Here is a 19,935-nt window from a genome sequence, read left to right on the forward strand (position 1 = left end):
TTATTGAATGGTAAATATTGAAGAATAATTGTTAACTTACCTGTTATTAACAAGGAGAAAGTAACTTTATTTATTCCGTTTTCACCTGTTATTTCACAGGTATAAGTCCCATCATCATCAAGGTTCACTGGCTGTATTTGGAGACTGATTTCATGATCTGATTTATTGCATGCTGCATTTTTAATTATCATTCTGGTATGGTTGTTAAAGCATCCAATCGATTCATTCTGTTCACATTTGAGGGCTGCTATTGTATATCCTTTGAATTTCCATGATACCATGGTCACATTGCCAATGAGTGGGCATGTCAATGTGACCTTACTACCTAACATTGCGCTTCTTTCTGTGATAGTGGGGAAACCTAGAAAAGAAACATGCAAATAAAGGTAAAGAGGGAAAAACAACAATAGTAAAATAATTTAGAAATAAGCATTATGTAGCTGCTAATGTGCAGATAATTTACGGCATTAAAATATTTTTCTTGTTTTTCCTGTTTATGTAAGTATCTTTTTTGCGGTGAGGGCATATAGGTAATTTTCCACATTGTCAGTTACTTATCATTTTGTAGCTACATAGGAACAGCACTACTACGGGTGTGAATTGTCTTGAGGCTCAGTGCTCAACACCACAGCTTTGAGAGGCAATTGTTTTTGGACACCATGGTAGCGTAGTGGTTAGCACAATGCTATTACAGCTCTGGGCATTAGATTCAGAGTTCAATCCCAGCATCCTCTGTAAGGTACCTCTGTACGTCCTCCCTGTGGAATGTGTGGGTTTTCTCCGATCCTCAAGTTTCCCCTCACAGAGCAAAGACATATTGGTTAGGTTAATTGATCATTATAAATTGTGCTGGGATTAGGTTAGGGTTAAACTGAGGTAGTTGGGGCTTGCTGGGTGGTGTGGCTCAAAGGGCCAATTTCATGCTATATCTCTAAATAGACAGATACATAAATAAAAGCTTTTCTGTATCAAGACCTTCAATTAATTCTTGATGTCAGTTAGAGTGAGTAGTAATGATGGCAGCTTATCCACCACAATTATGGAACTGAGTGGAAACTTAATAGATGCCACTTAAAGGAAAGTGCAAAGGTTAACAGACATCTACCTAGAATATGAATGCCCTTGGAGTTTTCATTTCCTGATGCTACTGGTTATTTTTGCACAAACAGCCATGGGATAATGGATATGGAGCCATAGAGTTGTACAGCACAGAAAAAGGCTCTTGAACCCATACTTGTCCATGTTGACCAAGATATATATTCAAACCAATCCCACTTGTTGACCCACATCCTTCTGAACTCTTATCACCCATAGACGTGTCCACATACTTTTTAAATGTACCTTACATATTTGCCTCAACCACTTCCACTGGCAACCGCTTCCATTTACCTAGGATTTGTTGTTCGTTATGTCTCCCCACTGGCTGGTGAAAAATGGAAGACACGTCCTTCTCCCTTATTAGGGAGAGAGAGAATCTGCGGTATGTCGTATGCTAGATGAAACGCAAAGTCTTTGGGGTAATTGAAAATCTGTGTCTTTGCTGTTGTTTTGCTCACACTGAGTGCTCGGTGGCGGTGTCGATGCTTTTTCTGCCGGTGGGGGGAGGGGGGATTGTTGCTCGCTGCCGCTTATGCGCAGGAGGGAGGAGCTGGGGCGTACTGAGGGGTTCTTACATTTATCTGTCATTCATCCCTTGGGGCACTCCTCTGTTTTCGTGGATGTTTGCGAAGAAAAAGCATTTCAGGATGTATATTGTATACATTTCTCTCACATTCAGTTGGACCTTTGATCTGCTTGATAAAATGAAAAGTAATTATATCAATTATAATTAAAATAATTGATATAATACAATGAATTGTATTTATATAAAGCTGTTAGTAAAGTAAAAAGTCTCGAAGAGCTTCACAGGAATGCTTCAAAGATGTTCTAATAATTATTCAGAACTTATTGCGTAAGCATCATGAATAAATATTAGAACCTCTTGGTCAGACTGTGTTTTAAAAGAACAAGGTAAAGAATCAAATGTTTGAGAAGAAAATTCCAGAGCTTGGGATCTGGATGGCTGAACCCAAGGCTATTCAATAACAGAACAAAAGAAATTGAGGAAACATGTTTAAAGGTGGCATAATCATGATTTATAATTTCTAAAAATATAAAGAGTACATACCTGGTTGTGAAAGAGTAATAAGGATGATCACTAGTAGCAGAGCAGCCGGTGGCCTTTTCCTTAAGGTTTTCATTTTAGTCAGCAATGCTTTTCTTGACTAAAATCTGAGGTCACAAATTTTCGTAAGGTTTAGTCATCCTGCTACCACCAATTCTCTGGAGCTGAGCATAATGACAGAAAAGATTCAGAAAAGACATAAGAAAGTGTGAGAATTGAATTGACTTTATTTCTTACATCCTTCACATACATGAGTGAAAATCTTTACGTTACAATTCTGTCTAAATGTGCAATCCTAGCAATTTATAATAATTTATAATAAATAGAACAGTCAATGTAATATAGAGTACACTCAAATCACCGTGAGTTAATCAGTCTGATGGCCTGGTGGAAGAAGCTGTCCCAGAGCCCGTTGGTCCTGGCTTTTATGCTGTGGTACCATTTCCGGGATGGGAGCAGCTGGAATGGATTGTGGTTGGGGTGACTCGGGTCCCCAATGATCCTTTGTGCCCTTTTTACACACCTGTCCTTGTAAATGTACTGAATCATGGGAAGTTCATGACTACAGATGCGCTGGGCTGTCTGCACCACTCTGTGCAGAATCCTGCGATTAAGGGAAGTACAGTTTCCATACCAGGCAGTGATGCAGCCAGTCAGGATGCATTCAATTGTGCCCTTGTAGAAGGTTCTTATGATTTGGGGGCCCATACCAAACTTCCTCCACCGACTAAGGTGAAAGAGGTGCTGTTGTGCCTTTTTCCACCACGCAGCTGGTGTGTACAGACCATGTGAGGTCCTCGGTGATGTGGATGCCCAGGAACTTATAGCTGTTTACCCTGTCAGCCCCAGATCCATTGATGTCAATAGAGGTTAGCCCAACTCCATTCCTCCTGTAATCCACAACCAGCTCCTTTGTTTTTACGACATTGAGGAAGAGGTTGTTTTCTTGACACCACTGTGTCAGAGAGATTTCTTCCTGGTAGGCCACCTCGTTATTGTTTGAGATAAGGCCAGTCCGTGAAGTGATGGTTGGTAACAGAAAATTGAAAGTGTTGGCCAGGGAGAAGGGGAAGATAGTGGGGCGGGGGGGAAGAGTCAAAAATACAGTCTAAAGAGCTTTGAGCAGCAGCCAAACGAGGGGACATCGGAAGTTTTGAGAGGAGGGTACTTCAATCAGGTCCACTGCCTGATTACAAAAGGCAGCGACAGGTTGGTGCAGTGAAAAAGAGTTCTTATCAGTGGCCAATCGTTGTTTGGGATTGATTAGCAATTGCAAATGAAAGGAAAGCAGTGGAAGGCACAGTGACCATTGTCTAGGTGGACAGTCAGAGAACTGATGTTGAGGCTTCAGCTCTTCGAGGCTTCTGTGAAGACAGACTTCAGTCAGAGAAACCAAAAGGACAGAAAAGCTCAAGGTTAAATTTTTTCTTCTCCCCTTCTTTATATCTGCTCAGCTAGGATGGCAGAGATGCCAGGCAGGACAGTGAAAGGCTCCCTTTGCAGGACGTGGGAAAGCAGGGAAACCTCCAGTGTCCCTGACGACTACAACTGCGAGAAGCGAATCCAGCTGTATTTTCTAAGAAACTATATTAAGGAGTCGGAGCTGGAATTGGATGAACTCTGGATCATTCGGGAGGCTGAGGGGGTGATAGATAGGACATGTAGAGAGGTAGTTACACCCAAGGTGCAGGACTCAGGAAACTGGGTGACAGTCAGGAAAGGGAAAGGGGTTAAGGAGCCAGTACAGAGTACCCTTCTGGCCATTCCCCTCAATTACAGGTACATCACTTTTGATACTGCAGGGGGCAGGCAGGTATTACCTAACAGACGAAAGTAACAGTGTCGGGTCTCTGGCACTGAGTCTGCCTCTGTGACTCAGAAGGGAAGGGAAGGGAAGAGAAGAGAAAAGGCACGCTCTGGTAATATGGGACTCATTAGTTAGGAGAACAGACAGGAGGTTCTGTGGTCGAGCAGGAGATTCCCGGATGGTATGTTGCCTCCCGGGTGCCAGGGTCCGGGATATCTTGGATCAAGTCCTCAGCATTCTTCAGTGGGATGGTGAACAGACAGAAGCCATGGTCCATTTAGGTACCAATGACATGTGTAGGATGAGTGACAAGGTTCTGCATAGGGAGTTCAAGGAGTTAGGTGCTAATTTAAAGGGCAGGACCTCCAGGGTTGTGATCATAGGAACGACGAATGATAGTGCTGAAGGTGAGGTAGATGGTTTACAAACAGAGGCAATGTGTAGTGAGGAGAGGTTGTTGATAGGGCAAAATTGCAGTAAACAGGATGAGTTGCAACATAAAAGGTGGACAAAATCAAAAGGGCTGAATACAGAACTGAAAGTGTTATATTTGAATGTGCGCAGTATACATAGAAACATAGAAAATAGGTGCAGGAGTAGGCCATTCGGCCCTTCGAGCCTGCACCACCATTTATTATGATCATGGCTGATCATCCAACTCAGAACCCTGTACCAGCCTTTCCTCCATACTCCCTGATCCCTTTAGCCACAAGGGCCATATCTAACTCCCTCTTAAATATAGCCAATGAACTGGCCTCAACAGTTTGCTGTGGCAGAGAATTCCACAGATTCACCACTCTCTGTGTGAAGAAGTTTTTCCTAATCTCTGTCCTAAAAGGCTTCCCCTCTATCCTCAAACTGTGGCCCCTCGTTCTGGACTTCCCCAACATCGGGAACAATCTTCCTGCATCTGGCCTGTCCAATCCCTTTAGGATCTTATATGTTTCAATCAGATCCCCCCTCAATCTTCTAAATTCCAATGAGTACAAGCCCAGTTCATCCAGTCTTTCTTCATATGAAAGTCCTGCCATCCCAGGAATCAATCTGGTGAACCTTCTTTGTACTCCCTCTATGGCAAGGATGTCTTTCCTCAGATTAGGGGACCAAAACTGCACACAATACTCCAGGTGTGGACTCACCAAGGCCTTGTACAACTGCAGTAGTACCTCCCTGCTCCTGTACTCGAATCCTCTCGCTATAAATGCCAGCATACCATTCGCCTTTTTCACCGCCTGCTGTACCTGCATGCCCACTTTCAATGACTGGTGTATAATGACACCCAGGTCTCGTTGCACTTCCCCTTTTCCTAATCGGCCACCATTCAGATAATAATCTGTTTTCCTATTTTTGCCACCAAAGTGGATAACTTCACATTTATCCACATTAAATTGCATCTGCCATGAATTTGCCCACTCACCCAACCTATCCAAGTCACCCTGCATCCTCTTAGCATCCTCCTTACAGCTAACACTGCCACCCAGCTTCGTGTCATCCGCAAACTTGGAGATGCTGCATTTAATTCCCTCATCCAAGTCATTAATATATATTGTAAACAACTGGGGTCCCAGCACTGAGCCTTGCGGTACCCCACTAGTCACCGCCTGCCATTCTGAAAAGGTCCCGTTTATTCCCACTCATTGCTTCCTGTCTGCTAACCAATTCTCCACCCACACCAATACCTTACCCCCAATACCGTGTGCTTTAAGTTTGCACACTAATCTCCTGTGTGGGACCTTGTCAAAAGCCTTTTGAAAATCCAAATATACCACATCCACTGGTTCTTCCCTATCCACTCTACTAGTTACATCCTCAAAAAATTCTATGAGATTCGTCAGACATGGTTTTCCTTTCACAAATCCATGCTGACTTTGTCCGATCATTTCACCGTTTTCCAAATGTGCTGTTATCACATCCTTGATAACGGACTCCAGCAGTTTCCCCACCACCGACGTTAGGCTAACCGGTCTATAATTCCCCGGTTTCTCTCTCCCTCAATTTTTAAAAAGTGCAGTTACATTAGCCACCCTCCAATCTTCAGGAACTAGTCCAGAATCTAATTATCACTAATGCATCCAGTATTTCTTGGGCTACTTCCTTAAGCACTCTAGGATGCAGACCATCTGGCCCTGGGGATTTATCTGCCTTCAATCCCTTCAATTTACCTAACACCACTTCCCTACTAACATGTATTTCGCTCAGTTCCTCCATCTCACTGGACCCTCTGTCCCCTACTATTTCTGGAAGATTATTTATGTCCTCCTTAGTGAAGACAGAACCAAAGTAATTATTCAATTGGTCTGCCATGTCCTTGCTCCCCATAATCAATTCACCTGTTTCTGTCTGCAGGGGACCTACATTTGTCTTTACCAGTCTTTTCCTTTTTACATATCTATAAAAGATTTTACAGTCTGTTTTTATGTTCCCTGCCAGTTTTCTCTCATAATCTTTTTTCCCCTTCCTAATTAAGCACTTTGTCCTCCTCTGCTGAACTCTGAATTTCTCCCAGTCCTCAGGTGAGCCACTTTCTCTGGCTAATTTGTATGCTTCTTCTTTGGAATTGATACTATCCCTAATTTCTCTTGTCAGCCACGGGTGCACTACCTTCCTTGATTTATTCTTTTGCCAAACTGGGATGAACCATTGTTGTAGTTCATCCATGCAACCTTTAAATGCTTGCCATTGCATATCCACCGTCAATCCTTTAAGTGTCATTTGCCAGTCTATCTTAGCTAATTCACGTCTCTTACCTTCAAAGTTACCCCTCTTTAAGTTCAGAACCTCTGTTTCTGAATTAACTATGTCACTCTCCATCTTAATGAAGAATTCCACCATATTATGGTCACTCTTACCCAAGGGGCCTCTCACGACAAGATTGCTAATTAACCCTTCCTCATTGCTCAAAACCCAGTCCAGAATAGCTTGCTCTCTAGTTGGTTCCTCGACATGTTGGTTCAAAAAACCATCCCGCATACATTCCAAGAAATCCTCTTCCTCAGCACCTTTACCAATTTGGTTCACCCAATCTACATGTAGATTGAAGTCACCCATTATAACTGCTGTTCCTTTATTGCACACATTTCTAATTTCCTGTTTAATACCATCTCCGACCTCACTACTACTGTTAGGTGGCCTGTACACAACTCCCGCCAGCGTCTTCTGCCCCTTAGTGTTACGCAGCTCTACCCATATCGATTCCACATCTTCCCGGCTTATGTCCTTCCTTTCTATTGCGTTAATCTCTTCTTTAACCAGCAACGCCACCCCACCTCCTCTTCCTTCATGTCTATCCCTCCTGAATATTGAATATCCCTGAACGTTGAGCTCCCATCCCTGGTCACCCTGGAGCCATGTCTCTGTGATCCCAACTATATCATAATCATTAATAACAATCTGCACTTTCAATTCATCCACCTTATTACGAATGCTCCTTGCATTGACACACAAAGCCTTCAGGCGCTCTTTTACAACTCTCTTAGCCCTTATACAATTATGTTGAAAAGTGGCCCTTTTTAATGCTTGCCCTGGATTTGTCGGCCTGCCACTTTTACTTTTCTCCTTAGTACTTTTTGCTTCTACCCTCACTTTACATCCCTCTGTCTCTCTGCACTGGTTCCCATCCCCCTGTTGTGAACTAACCTCCTCACGCCTAGCCTCTTTAATTTGATTCCCACCCCCCAACCATACTAGTTTAAAGTCACCTCAGTAGCCCCCGCTAATCTCCCTGCCACGATATTGGTCCCCCTAGGATTCAAGTGTAACCTGTCCTTTTTGTACAGGTCACGCCTGCACCAAAAGAGGTCCCAATGATCCAAAAACTTGAATCCCTGCCCCCTGCTCCAATCCCTCAGCCACGCATTTATCCTCCACCTCATCGTATTCCTACTCTCACTGTCGCGTGGCACAGGCAGTAATCCCAAGATTACTACCTTTGCAGTCCTTTTTCTCAACTCCCTTCCTAGCTCCCTATATTCTCCTTTCAGGACCTCATCCCTTTTCCTACCTATGTCATTGGTACCTATATGTACCACGACCTCTGGCTCCTCACCCTCCCACTTCAGGATATCTTGGACACGATCAGAAATATCCCGGACCCTGGCACCAGGGAGGCAAACTACCATCCGGGTCTCTGGACTGCGTCCACAGAATTGCCTATCTGACCCCTTACTATTGAGTCCCCTATCACGACTGCCCTCCTCTTCCTTGCCCTACCCTTCTGAGCTACAGGGCCAGACTCTGTGCCGGAGGCACGGCCACTGTCGCTTCCCCCGGGTAAGCTGTCCCCCCCAACAGTACTCAAACAGGAGTACCTGTTGTTAAGGGGCACAGCCACCGGAGTACTCCCTATTACCTGACTTTTCCCCTTCCCCCTCCTAACCGTGACCCACTTGTCTGCCTCCCGTGGCCCCGGCGTGACCACCTGCCTGCAACTCCTCTCTATCACCTCCTCACTCTCCCTGATCAGACGAAGGTCATCGAGCTGCAGCTCCAGTTCTGTAACGCGGTCCCTTAGGAGCTGCATCTCGATGCACTTGGCGCAGATGTAGACGTCCGGGAGGCTTGGAGACTCCAGGGCCTCCCACATCGGACACCGAGAACAGCAAACTGCCCTCACACTCATACTGCCCCTCTCCTCAAATAACAACAGAAAATGAATGCCAAACCTCCCTCGCCTCGCCCGTTTCCGCCTAAGCCCGTTGAGCCAAGGGGCTTAGAAACAAGGTAGATGAAATTGCAGCACAGTTGCAGATTGGCAAGTATGATGTTGTAGGCATCACTGAATCATGGGTGAAAGAAGATTATAGCAGGGAGCTTAATGTCCAAGGATACACATTGTCACGAAAGGACAGACAGGAAGGCAGAGGGAGCAGCACTGCTTTGTTCATAAAATGGCAATCAAATCATTAGAAAGAGGTGACATAGGGTCGGAAGTTTTTGAATCATTGTGGATAAAGCCAAGGAACTGCAAGGGTAAAAAGACCCTGATGGGAGTTGTATACAGGCCCCAAAACAGTAATAAAGATGCGGTTTACAAATGACAGTGGAAGGTATAAAATGCATGACAAAAGGGCAATGTTCTGTCTGTCAACCCTCGTCTGACGAAGGGTCTCGGCCCGAAACATTGACTGTATCTCTTCCTATAGATGCTACCTGGCCTGCTGTGTTCACCAGCATTTTTTGTGGGTGTTGCTTGAATTTCCAGCATCTGCAGATTTCCTTGAGGTTGGTTTGGTGCTGAATTCCAGAAGGGGGATTTTTCTAGAGTGCCTATGAGATGGCTTTTTAGAGCAGCTCGTGGTGAGCCCACTAGAGGATCAGCTATCCTGGATGGGTGTTGTGTAATGAACCAGAATTACAGCGCTTAAGTTAAAAGAACAACTTAGGGCAAGTGATCATAATATGAATCAATTCACTGTTAAATTTTAGAAGGAAAAGCTAAAGTCAGATGTATCAGAATTACAGTGGAGTAAAGTTTCTTCAGATAGATAAAGTGTAAAAGAGGGATGAAAGTGGATATCAGACAGCTGGAAAATGATGCTGGATAGATAGCAATGGAGGACAACAAAATGGCGGGCAAACTAGATCAGTATTTTGCATTGGTCTTCACTGTGGAAGACACTAGCAGTCTGGTGGAAATTCCAGATATCAGAGGTTATGAAATGTGTGAAGTTACCATAACTATAAAGAAGGTTCTTGGGAAACTGCAAGTTCTGAAGATAGATGTCACCTTATCCAAATGGTGTACACCCTAGGGTTCTGAAAGAGGTCGTTGAAAGTGGAGGCATTAGTAATGATCTTTCAAGAATCACTAGATTCTAGAATAGTTCCAGAAGACTGGATAATTGCAAATATCACTCCACTCTTCAAGAATGAAGAGTGGTAGAGGAGAGGAAACTATAGGCCAGTTACTCTAATCACAATGGTTGTGAAGATGTTGGTGTTGATCATTAAGGATGAGGACTCAGGGTACTTGGCTGTAAAATAGGCCGTAATAAGCATAGTTTCCTCAAGGGAAAATCTTGCCTAACATATCTGTTGTAATTCTTTGATGAAATAACAGGCAGAATAGACAAAGTTGAATCAGTTGATGTTGTGTACTTGGATTTTCAGAAGGCCTTTGACAATATGCTACACATAAGGCTGCTTAATCAGCTATGAGCCCATGGTATTACAGGAAAGACTCTAGTATGGATAAAGCAGTGGCTAATTGGCAGGAGGCACAGAGTGGGAATAAAGGGAGCCTTTTCTGGTTGGCTGCCGGTGACTAGTGGTGTTCTACTTGGGCCTATGTTAGGACCTATTTTTTAAAGTTATATGTCAATGATTTAGATGATGGAATTGATGGCTTTGTTGCAAAGTTTGCGGAAGATATGAAGATAGGTGGAGGGGCAGGTAGTTTTGAGAAAGAAGAGAAGCTACAGAAGGACTTAGACAGATTAGGAGTATGGGCAAAGAAATTGCAGATAGAATACAATGTCAGGAAGTGTATGGTCATGCACTTTTGTAGAAGAAATGAAAGGGCTGACTGTTTTCTAAATGGAGAAAAAATATGAAAAATTGAGATGCAAAGGGACTTGGGGGTCCCTCTGCAGGATTCCCTGAAGATTAGTTTGTAGGTTGAGTCTGTGGTGAGGAAGGGAAATGCAATATTAACATTCATATCAAGAGGACTAGAATATAAAAACAAGGATGTAATGTTGAGACTTGAAAAGCATTGGTGAGGCGTCCTTTGGAGTATTGTGCGCAGTTCTGGGTCACTTATTTCAGAATGGATGTGCTGAAACTAGAGACAGTTCAAAAGAGATTCACAAAAATGATTCCAGGATTGAATAGTTTGTCATATGAAGAGTGTTAGATGGCTCTAGGCCTGTATTCACCAGAATTCAGAAGAATGAGGGGTGACATCATTGAAACCTATTGAATGGTGAAAGGTCTTGATGGAATGGATGTGTGAGACTCTAAGACCAGAGGAAACAGCCTCAGAATCGAGGGGCATCTTTTTAGAATGGAGATGGGCAGGAATTTATTTTGCCAGAGGGTGGTAATTTGTGGAATTCTTAGCCATATGCAGCTGTAGAGGTCAAGTCTTTATGTATATTTAAGGCAGAAGTTGATAGATTCTTGCTTGGTCAGGGCATGAAGGGATATGGGGAGAAGGCAGGAGATTGGAGTTGAGAGGAAAATTGGATCAGCCATGGTGAAATGCAGAGCAGACTCAATGGGCTGAATGGCCTAATTCTGCTCCTATATCTTATGGTCTTATGAATTTATGCAGAATTCTCTTAACTCCAGTCTATCACAACAGAACGCCAGACCTGCTCCCGTGTTCAAATCTGAACTGTTGTTAATTTTCTGTATGTGGTGAAAATCACACAACTGAGGCAAATTACGCATCTTGTGAAATTCGTGCTGCAATTTAAGAACTCATGCAATGATTTCAGTTATTTAATCCTCTTTAGTAAAATTCTTCATGGCATCCAATGGTTAAGCATTAATTTGATGTAAGTTCCCTGAGGAATTCAGCATTGAACTCTTACCTGTTTAGAATTGTGCGGGAGCAGCAAGTCTATTTATTTCAAAGGAATGGAAAGGAAAGGCTTCTGGACCCTTCAGTAGATCTAAGATAAGTGAGTTTAATTAAATTACTATAGTTGTTTAAGTTATGTGTGTGTATATTAATACATATATATATATATACACACACACATATATAGTTGTTTAAGATATAACTTATATATAATAATTTTTGATTTTCTAGGATGTTTTAGTCTGATATATGACATTCTTTTTTTTTTACCGTTTTTAAGATCAGGGTCTGCAGAAACGTTTGGAGTCCTTCACAGGTTTGAACAGCTGGTAAATCTTTGCAAGGTGCCTCAGCCAGCTGTCAAAAGTTTTATAACTAAATTATCAGTGGGGCTTGTTTCAGCCAAACCACATGATGGGAATGATGTCAACTGAAAGTCAGGGCTCTGACCATGGGAATCGAGACAACTTCAGACAGCAAGTCAACACCTGCTGATCTAGAAAAATATATACGTTATAGGCAGCAAGTTCTGACCAATTGTGATTTTTACATCTTTCATGTTAAGCTTTGGAGAATATATTGTGTTAAGAAAAAATGAAAACATATTTTGATTTATGCTTCCTATTGATCAATACAATTACAAATATTGCTTTGAACTAAGGTTATCTTCAAATCAAAAACCTGCTTTCATAGTCTTTTATTTTTATTTGCAATGCTAATTCAGCAATAGATACAGATTGGAGTTTCTTTTCTCTATGAACGCTGGAAACCACATTAAAGGGTCTGGAAGAATATTATCTCTGCTACAGAGACATAGTTCACCGGTAGTTGTGAGAAAGAACTGAAAAGTTTTTACTGATGTATAATTCACCTTAATTTTCTTATTAGTAAATTAGAGATATTTGTATCCATACAAAAAAAGGGATGCAGAGTGGTAAGGCATGTTTAAGATTAACTACATTTATTTATATAACTTGTCCTTTTATCATCACAAGGATATTTCTGGAAAATTATCAACACTTGAGTTAATGTGCTAATTTTTGTCAATGTGTGGTTGACAGCCTGTACATGTTAACACCTGCTGCTTTTCCTGAGAATATTAACATCTTCAATAAAGATCAAAATAAGAAAGCACACTTGGGTCATTAAACAAAATATTGTTGTCTTTGCTCATAAATTCGCCTTCAGCAAACGCAAAGGTGCCAGTCACATTCTGAAACTATCTAAATCTTGCACATAAGAAATGGGAGTAGTGGTTAGACGATTCAGTCTCCTGTGCCTGCTTTGCCATTTAGCTCACCATCATTTTCTGCCATTAACTCCGTACGCTCCAATTTAATTCATAGGCAAAAATAAATTAATCTCTGTCTTGACTATGCTCAACATTTGAGCCACACCTGCCTATGTGAAGAATTCCAAAGATGTGCTCTCCTCTGAGTGGACAATCTTTTTCTCATCACTTTCTTGAATGGGCAGCCCCTCATCAACTCAACATCATCAGTGCCAAGTCCCTTAAAAATCTGGTATATTTCAATGAGATCACCTCTTAAATAAAAGAGCTGATTTGCAGCTTATAACCACTGATATGCCCCTTTAAATTCCTACTTCACATTTTGTCCTATATTACCATTAATACATAGAGTCTTCAGTACATCAAAGTTACACTAATCTCTCCTTGCTGCTTCTTAGATCCACCCAAACTGATTTAACTGTATTTTCTGATTAAGGTATTGGAACAACACTGCCTTTATTCAAATCTTTAAGATGAAGGTTTCCTCGCTTCCTCTACATTGCTTAAAGTTAAATATCATGGAAAGTTCAATATCCTGTCTATAAGTGACTGTTGGTGTGTGGTAGATATAGGAAATAAGTCTTAGATGATTTCAAGTTTAATTCTAGAAGAGCAGGAGAAGCTAGCCAACAGTACATTAAAATAACCAACATGAGAATTGATAAAAAATATGGGCAAAATTTCTGTAATAGGTTGAGGTAGTGGTGAAATGGACTTCTTAAAGACAGGAGCAAACAGGTGGAGAAACACAGGGCGTCGGGCAACATCTGGGGGGAGAACAGGTAATTGATGTCCCAAGAAGTGACACTGCATCAGGATCTCAAGCTGAAATATTGATTATCCCTTTGCCTCCACAGATGCTGCCAGGCTCAGTCAGTTACTCCAGCAGCTCATTTTCTTTGCTACAGGATTCAGCATCTATGGTCCTATGTTTCCCTTAAAAACAGGAAAGCAGTAACAAATTTTAATCCACCATGGTTACTTATGGTAACATACCTACTGAATGTCGAAAGGACTAGATAAGGTGGATATGGAGAGGATGTTTCCTATGGTGTGGGTATCCAGAACTAGAGGGTATAGCCTCAGAACTGAGGGGTGTGACCTTTTAGAACAGAGGTAAGGAGGAATTTACTTTTAGCCAGAGAGTAGTGAATCTGTGCAATGCTTTGCCACAGACTGCAGTGGAGGCCAAGTCCGTGGGTATATTTAAAGTGGAAGTTGATAGTTTCCTGATTGGTCAGGGCATCAAAGGATATGGAGAGAAGACAGGAGTATGGGGTTGAGTGGGATTCGGGATCAGCCATGATGGAATGGCAGAACAGACTCGATGGGTTGAATGGCCTAATTCTGTTCCTATGTTTTATGGTGATTGTACAATAAACAAATAAACAGATATGCAATCATTGTCCATTGGTAACTTTTCAAAACTAACTTCTTTATATTTTAAGATGTAGAAGCTTATTTTAAAATAATGATCTAAGAAAGTTACAATAAATATTTATTATCTGTTAGTGTCAGAGTACTTGCTAAAATCTGAGTTAACCCTCATGAGAAAAATGAATATTTTCAAAGTACTTTTCACTGAGTACAGTTAATAAATAGTTCTAATTCAGTAACATCTCTTAATTAAATTGGAAAAAATTGTAAACAATTTTGCCACTGAAAGCACATTGAATTACCAACAACTTTAGGATTTCTGTATTAAACCATACAAATTCAAAACCATTTCCAACAATTAAAGTATTTGAAACAGGTGGGTACTCAGACTATCTGTGTCATTCATGCTGCAAAATCTGAGTTAATAATCTAAATACACTGCATGTTTTTTGCAGTTGTGTTCCTCTTTAGTAGTTTCTGTCCCTGTTTGACCATTCCTCAATCTGATTGGTTGTAGACCTTCCATGCAGCTCATTCTATTCAGACTTCACAGATTCACTGTGGTGGATACCATACCCAACTTAAAATAGGAACAGGAGAAATTTCCACAGACAAACTTAAGCTTTATGTGATTGTACTTCAGGTGAGTGGAGTAAACTGTTCTTTCTTCAGTGAGAGGAGAATCTGAGTTATTAATTGTTTATGCCATGACATAACTAGTTTGATTAATGGTTAAAATCTAATTAAATGGCAGATCCCTTTGATTTGTACATGTGAATTTGTGTTAACCATTTCTAGCCTTAATTATTAACTATTTGGTTTACTATCATTAATTGGGGAGTTGTTCTTCATTTTCTCATGGGAGAACATTTGCCCTGTGCACATTATGTATGTCTCTTTGTTAAGAATAAGCACACTATTTCACAGGGGGTGAAGGCAAGGTGAAAATCTTTCTGCATGACATTAATTAACTAATTGCTTGCCCTAATTTTTCATTATGTGGTGCAAATAATATCTGGTACTCTTGTGGTAAATTTAATGTTTTTAGAAATAGCCTTAATGGTATTTCATTACTTTTTTGTTGATATGGAGTTAAACAGGGCGTCTGCTATATGTCTTGTGAAATGAGGAAGTGAAAGAAGGTTGAAGAAGATCAGAGTATACTCATAAATATCATGTGCATCTCTCCTACAGTCTTTTAACACAGGTGTATTGTCTTATTAATTTTTCTACACTAGCTTCAAGTCTTAAGTACAATGAAATGTATTTTGTCAAAATTGTTACCTCAAAAAGTAATTATCACCTTAGTCAGAAATTACCTATTTTAATATACACAGGAGGATAAAGGCCTTCCACCTTTATGCCTTTCAGCTTTGCAGACCAGCAGAAGGAACACCTGAACTAAATGAAGCTTTTCTTGCACCAGAGTGATGAAGCAAATAGTATAGGGTATGACTGGAAGAATTTTCATGGGATCTCATTTATAAAAGAAACAACATTAAATCACACTTCACTCAAAACAAAAGCAATCAGTGGTCAGGAATTTGCAAGCTAATAGGGAGTTCAGCACAGGCTCAATCCAGACAAACTCACTTGCAGATGAGACTGAATTGAACATATTACTCCACTGAAGGTCAACAGCATTTGATGGTAGTTACTAATTTGATTGCAAAACAAAAGTATAACATGTTACATAGTGGGTTAGTGGAATTCATTGAGTTTCATAGAAACATGTATTTTTTGTGGGTAGGTACCTGTGCAGAGGCTACTCAAACCCAGAATCCCAATGTTCTGTGTTTGAACCATTTCCAGATGATCATATTCTTATTGGATTAAATGTGCTAAAAATTGACATAATTAGCAAATTCACAAGTAAAGCTAGTTTTTAGACCAAATTGATAGGTATTTAACTTGGAAGAAGTCATGTATATTTCCTAAATAATTATAAGTATTGGCAATTGCAGGGTTATATATTTAATTTTAAGTATTTCGATACCTTTTATTGGGAAATCAATAACAGGTAACTGTTTAGCAAATAAAAATCTGATTATAGTTGATTATAGTTGCACCAATAATATGAAAGGACTGTAGGGAAATAAAACAAAATGCATAGTTGTGTTCCAAATATTAAGTAAATACATGGTACAGTAAGATATTTAAAGTAGTGTAAAATCTCAACTCTCCAGAAGATGATAGATTTTCAATTAGATTGTCCACCCAGACAGAATATAAGGCGACTCCCTTATCCATTCGTCCCCCCCATCCCTTCCCACCGATCTCCCTCCTGGCACTTATCCTTTTAAGCGGAACAAGTGCTACACATGCCCTTACACTTCCTCCCTCACTACCATTCAGGGCCCCAGACAGTCCTTCCAGGTAAGGTGACACTTCACCTGTGAGTCGGCTGGGATGATATACTGCATCTGGTGCTCCCGATGCGGCCTTCTATATATTGGCGAGACCCGACGCAGACTGGGAGATCGTTTCACTGAACACCTACGCTCCGTCCGCCAGAGAAAGCAGGATCTCCCAGTGGCCACACATTTTAATTCCACGTCCCATTCCCATTCTGATGTGCCTATCCACGGCCTCCTCTACTGTAAAGATGAAGCCACACTCAGGTTGGAGGAACAACACCTTATATTCCGTCTGGGTAGCCTCCAACCTGGTGGCATGAACATTGACTTCTCAAACTTCTGCTAATGCCCCACCTCCCCCTCTTACCCCATTTGTTATTTATTTATTTATATATATATACACACATTCTTTTTCTCTCTCTCCTTTTTCTCCCTCTGACTATACCCCTTGCCCATCCTCTGGGCTTCCCCCCTCCTCCTTTTCTTTTTCCCTGGGCCTCCTGTCCTATGATCCTCTCTTATCCCTTTTGCCAATCAACTTTCCAGTTCTTGGCTCCATCCCTCCCCCTCCTGTCTTCTCCTATCATTTTGGATCTCCCCCTTCCCCTCCCACTTTCAAATCTCTTACTATCTCGTCTTTCAGTTGGTCCTGACGAAGGGTCTCGGCCCGAAACGTCAACTGTACTTCTTCCTGGAGATGCTGCCTGGCCTGCTGCGTTCACCAGCAACTTGTATGTGTGTTGCTTAATATGCCACAGTCCTGTTTCCTTTGTTTGGTGCAAAGATAGGCAATGAGACAACAGCATGGCCTCAGTTGTGATGAAGACTAGGCCTCAAGCTGTGGGCTTGCTTGCTGCTGTAGTCCAGGTGAGAAGCTGCAGGAGGCAGTGTAGTGAGGCATCCGTGCTTGGTGGGGAGCTAGCCTCTCCCATCAGTGTTGCCATCCAGTGTTCAATCAGTGGATTGACAGGCTGAAATTGTTGGGAGCTGTGCCATCAATTTCCATGTCGCTCTGGGACTTTGGACTATACATGCATAATGATGTGCTTTTTTTTTCCTCTCTCACTATTTTGAATACATGTTATGCACTTTGCCTCAGAGGAATACTGTCTCATTTTCATCTGTATCCACGTATGGTTTGAATGATAATTAAACTTGATTTGATTGGAAATTGTGTACTTTGTCTGCCATGAATAAGAACTGGAATTTCAGTTTTTTACATAAGTCTTCTCAAATATATATCTTTCTTAAATTTACAACACCAGTCTTAAAGAAGTGCTGCTTTTAAATTCCCTGTGCTCTACTAGATGTATTGCTGTAGGTTGCAAATTGTTCAGACCATAGTAGCTTGAATTGTGATAAGATCAAACATTATAAGTTTGATAAAACACAATGCTAACAAGATCAGATTGTGGTAGCATTTACATCCTGTTTGCTCGTGTTCACCCTCATGGTGGTTGTTAAGAGAATTTAAACTTTAAAAAGAAAGCAGGATCACCTAATTTATTATGTCATTTCAGGTAAACCTGTCCTGTGTATTGGTCTGCCCGCTGCACATCTTCAGTGTAAGTCAATCCAAGGATTTATGCTGCCATAAAAAAAATACTTATAATCATCTCTAGACTGCTACCTGAAGGTCATTGATATAGCAATATCTGGGCAAATATGATTTGAGGTTAGAACCAAGACAGGTTTAACTTGTACTAGTACTTCTATTTGTCTTTTCCTGCAAATGTTAGCTTGTTCAGCATTTCTTGTTTTTGATGCTTAGACTGTAAACATACAGTATATATTACTCAAATATTAAACACAACACTCCTGCCTGCTTAGCTATGAACTCCAACTCTAATAGAGAATGATCGCAACTATATACACCGTTTATTAATAATACAACTTATATATACTGACATCCACAGAATAGTAAATTTTTAATTGTCCCATTCAGACCTAAAGATTTAATTGCTGTGGAGGATTTCTTATTCTTTTGGGACAACATCTTCCTGCTTGGTAGCTGAGACAATTTCAGGATCTGGGGCCTCCTCCATGGTTAGTGGGGGATGTAACTCAGACTACAAGAATTCTGATGGCAGTATTCAGCTTTCTTCTCTAACCATTGACTATACTCTCCTCAACTGATGGGTGTGTCGTCTCCAAATGATATCAGATGCAGTCTCCACTGTGTAGGAGAGTGGTCCAGTTCTGTCCTAAATCTTTCTGAGTACCCACTTTCAATCATCTCTCTAGTCCCTCATGAGGACTGCTTGTCCAGGAGTGAAAAATTGAACCTCACTGTTTGAGGAGCCTTCAATTTGTCTCAGCTGTTTCTCCCATTCCGAGATTGGGTTTGAGGAATTCCAAGCGTGGACGCAAGAGACGACCCAGGAAAGCTGGTGAGTTTTTGGTTGTGAAGTGTGTTGCAGTACAATATGCAAGGAGGAAATTGGCGAGCTTCTGATTCAGTGTTAGTGCCGTGCATTCTTCAGACTCTGGACAAACCTTCCTGCCAAGCCATTTGCAGCTGCGAGGTAAGGTGCAGATGTAATGTATCCTAGTCCATTCATTTTTAGGAATAACTGAAACTGTTCACCCACAAACTGTGGTCCACTGTCATTGATTGGAACACCAGTCCTTGAGAACAGACTTCTGAGTACATCAACAGCGTGCAAGGCTGTAGTGGAGTTTTTTGGGAACACTTCTGGCCAGAGTGTGGAAGTAGCTGCATCCACTACTACTAAGAAATTTGTGCCCATGAACGGTCCAGCAAACTCCATGTAAATCCTCTGCTAGGGCAATATAGACCATTTCCAGGGATGGAGGGTTGCTGCTTTTGGCATATTCTGGACATATTGGCATCCTGTATAGTGCATAGCAAGCTGCTGGATCTACTGATATATGCCAGGCCACCAGAAAAATGCTTTGAGCCAATGCTTTCATGTTAACCATTCCTAGATGACCTGCATGTAGCTCCTCCAACACTTTAGCTCTCAACTAGGATGATACAATAACTCTCAATGTCCAACTAAGGCAGCCTCTGTCAAGGGCAAGTTTCTGAAGACCCTGGAGAGACTTGTTCTGGAGCTGCTCCGGCCTATGGTTAGGCCACACTTAGATCCCCTCCAGTTCGCCTACTAGCCCCGACTAGGAGTTGAGGATGCCATCGTCTACCTGCTGAATCGTGTCTATGCCTACCTGGACAAGCCAGCGAGCACTGTGAGGATCATGTTTTTTGACTTCTCCAGTGTGTTCAACACTATCCGCCCTGCTCTGCTGGGGGAGAAGCTGACAGCAACGCAGGTGGATGCTTTCCTGGTGTCATGGATTCTTGATTACCTGACTGGCAGACCACAGTACGTGTGCTTGCAACACTGTGTGTCCGACAGAGTGATCAGCAGCACTGAGGCTCCACAGGGGACT

At 41.6% G+C, this 19,935-nt stretch overlaps 1 protein-coding gene across 1 annotated transcript in view; it reads right to left on the bottom strand.

Annotated features, from left to right (window-relative positions):
• Positions 1-19,935, bottom strand: part of LOC134347544 (cell surface glycoprotein CD200 receptor 1-B-like) — a 64,400-nt gene that overhangs the window by 18,857 nt on the left and 25,608 nt on the right. The window contains exons 2-3 of the mRNA XM_063049898.1: positions 2,168-2,328; positions 41-361 (exon numbers count right to left, since the gene is read on the bottom strand). Of these exons, the coding sequence (XP_062905968.1) occupies positions 41-361; positions 2,168-2,240 (394 nt within the window). The 5' untranslated portion in view covers positions 2,241-2,328. The remainder of the gene's footprint in view (positions 1-40; positions 362-2,167; positions 2,329-19,935) is intronic.

The sequence above is a fragment of the Mobula hypostoma genome, chromosome 6, assembly GCF_963921235.1.
Source record: "Mobula hypostoma chromosome 6, sMobHyp1.1, whole genome shotgun sequence".
Lineage (NCBI taxonomy): Eukaryota > Metazoa > Chordata > Chondrichthyes > Myliobatiformes > Myliobatidae > Mobula > Mobula hypostoma.